The 1,164-nt window shown below is 46.4% G+C and overlaps 1 protein-coding gene across 1 annotated transcript; it reads right to left on the bottom strand.

The window, feature by feature from the left end:
• LOC112325190 (PRA1 family protein B3) lies at positions 1-921 on the bottom strand. Its single transcript, XM_024591009.2, has one exon. The coding sequence runs from the start codon at positions 842-844 to the stop codon at positions 218-220; it is 627 nt and encodes a 208-aa protein (XP_024446777.1). The 5' UTR covers positions 845-921; the 3' UTR covers positions 1-217.
• Between the last annotated feature and the right edge of the window lie 243 nt (positions 922-1,164).

Below are 1,164 nucleotides of genomic sequence, written 5' to 3'. Positions count from 1 at the left end.
AACATCAACATCAACTTCAATATCAATATTAATTCAATTCCATGTAAAATTTTTACAATTTCCATTTCAACATGTAAAATAAAAAAACATAAAGCTATAAAGAAAGAAAAACCCTCCAATCTAACATTCATTAGATTAGTGATTAGTCACATCCGAGAAATTAAAACCCTAATCTCCTATCATTCATTCCTTCAAAAGTCATAAACCCATCAATCAATCAAACTAGAGGTATCACATTGGATCCCACAGATGGTCCACCAATAAAAGAGAACAAACCAGTGGACCCAGCAGTATCTTGATCATCCATGAACAAATCCTCAGGATCCCTAAATGCTCCGTGCACACACACAATCCCTACCCCAACCAAAACAGCCGTTATAATCAACGACCCAACGCTAGTCAAGAACACAACGATAACCGTCACCAGAACCAGTATTCCCAAAACCTCCCTGTTCGACATCGTACGGCCGAGGACTACCAGGGGCTGATCTGACGGCCGGAAGGTGTAGAGACCGAGCCAGGCGGCGACGAGGGAGAGGAGGGTGAGGAGGGAGAATGGGTGTGAAAGGAGGGAGAAAGCGAGTACGATTGCGAGGATGGTCAGGTAATTTATTTTGAAGTAGGAGAAGTTTTTGCGTACTCGCGTGGTGGCGTCGGAGAGGGAGAGGGGGCGGGAGAAGGCGGTGCGGTCGACGAGTTCGAGCCAGGGACGGCGGTGGGAGAGGGTAGTGCGGAGGGAAGAGAAGAGGCGCGTGAGGAAGGTGCGGAGGGTGGTGAGGGTTGGGGTTGTGGTGGTGGAGGAGGTGGTTTCGGTGGTAGAGATCGGGAGAGCTTGGGAGGTCATTTTGGGGATTTTCAGAGATCTTGAGGGTAAAATTGTTGATTGCTTTAGAAGGGCTGAATGCAGATCTATTTGAGTGAAGGCGGAGTAAATATGTAGGGGAGGTGGGGGGAGTTATGCTGTACTCTTAGGTACCATTATTGGAGTGTTTCCAGCCGCTGATTTCAGCTGGACGGTCTTGATTGAGTGGATTAGAATGGTGTACAGGTTGATGTTTGCTTTGTGTGGTATAGGTTAGTTGTATAGTATCAGAAGGAAAAGGCAAAAAGAAGCCTTGTGGAGTGGCCAAAGCACTTTCTAGCGTTGTTAATAATCTATTTTGG

The sequence above is a fragment of the Populus trichocarpa genome, chromosome 19 (genome assembly GCF_000002775.5).
Source record: "Populus trichocarpa isolate Nisqually-1 chromosome 19, P.trichocarpa_v4.1, whole genome shotgun sequence".
Taxonomy (NCBI): Eukaryota; Viridiplantae; Streptophyta; class Magnoliopsida; order Malpighiales; family Salicaceae; genus Populus; species Populus trichocarpa.
The sequence above is the reverse complement of the archived record's forward strand: the minus strand, read 5'-3'. Positions and strand labels throughout refer to the sequence as shown.

Coding starts and splice junctions, on each gene's coding strand:
- LOC112325190 (XM_024591009.2), bottom strand. CDS start 844: ATGACCTCCCAAGCTCTCCCGATCTCTACCACCGAAACCACCTCCTCC.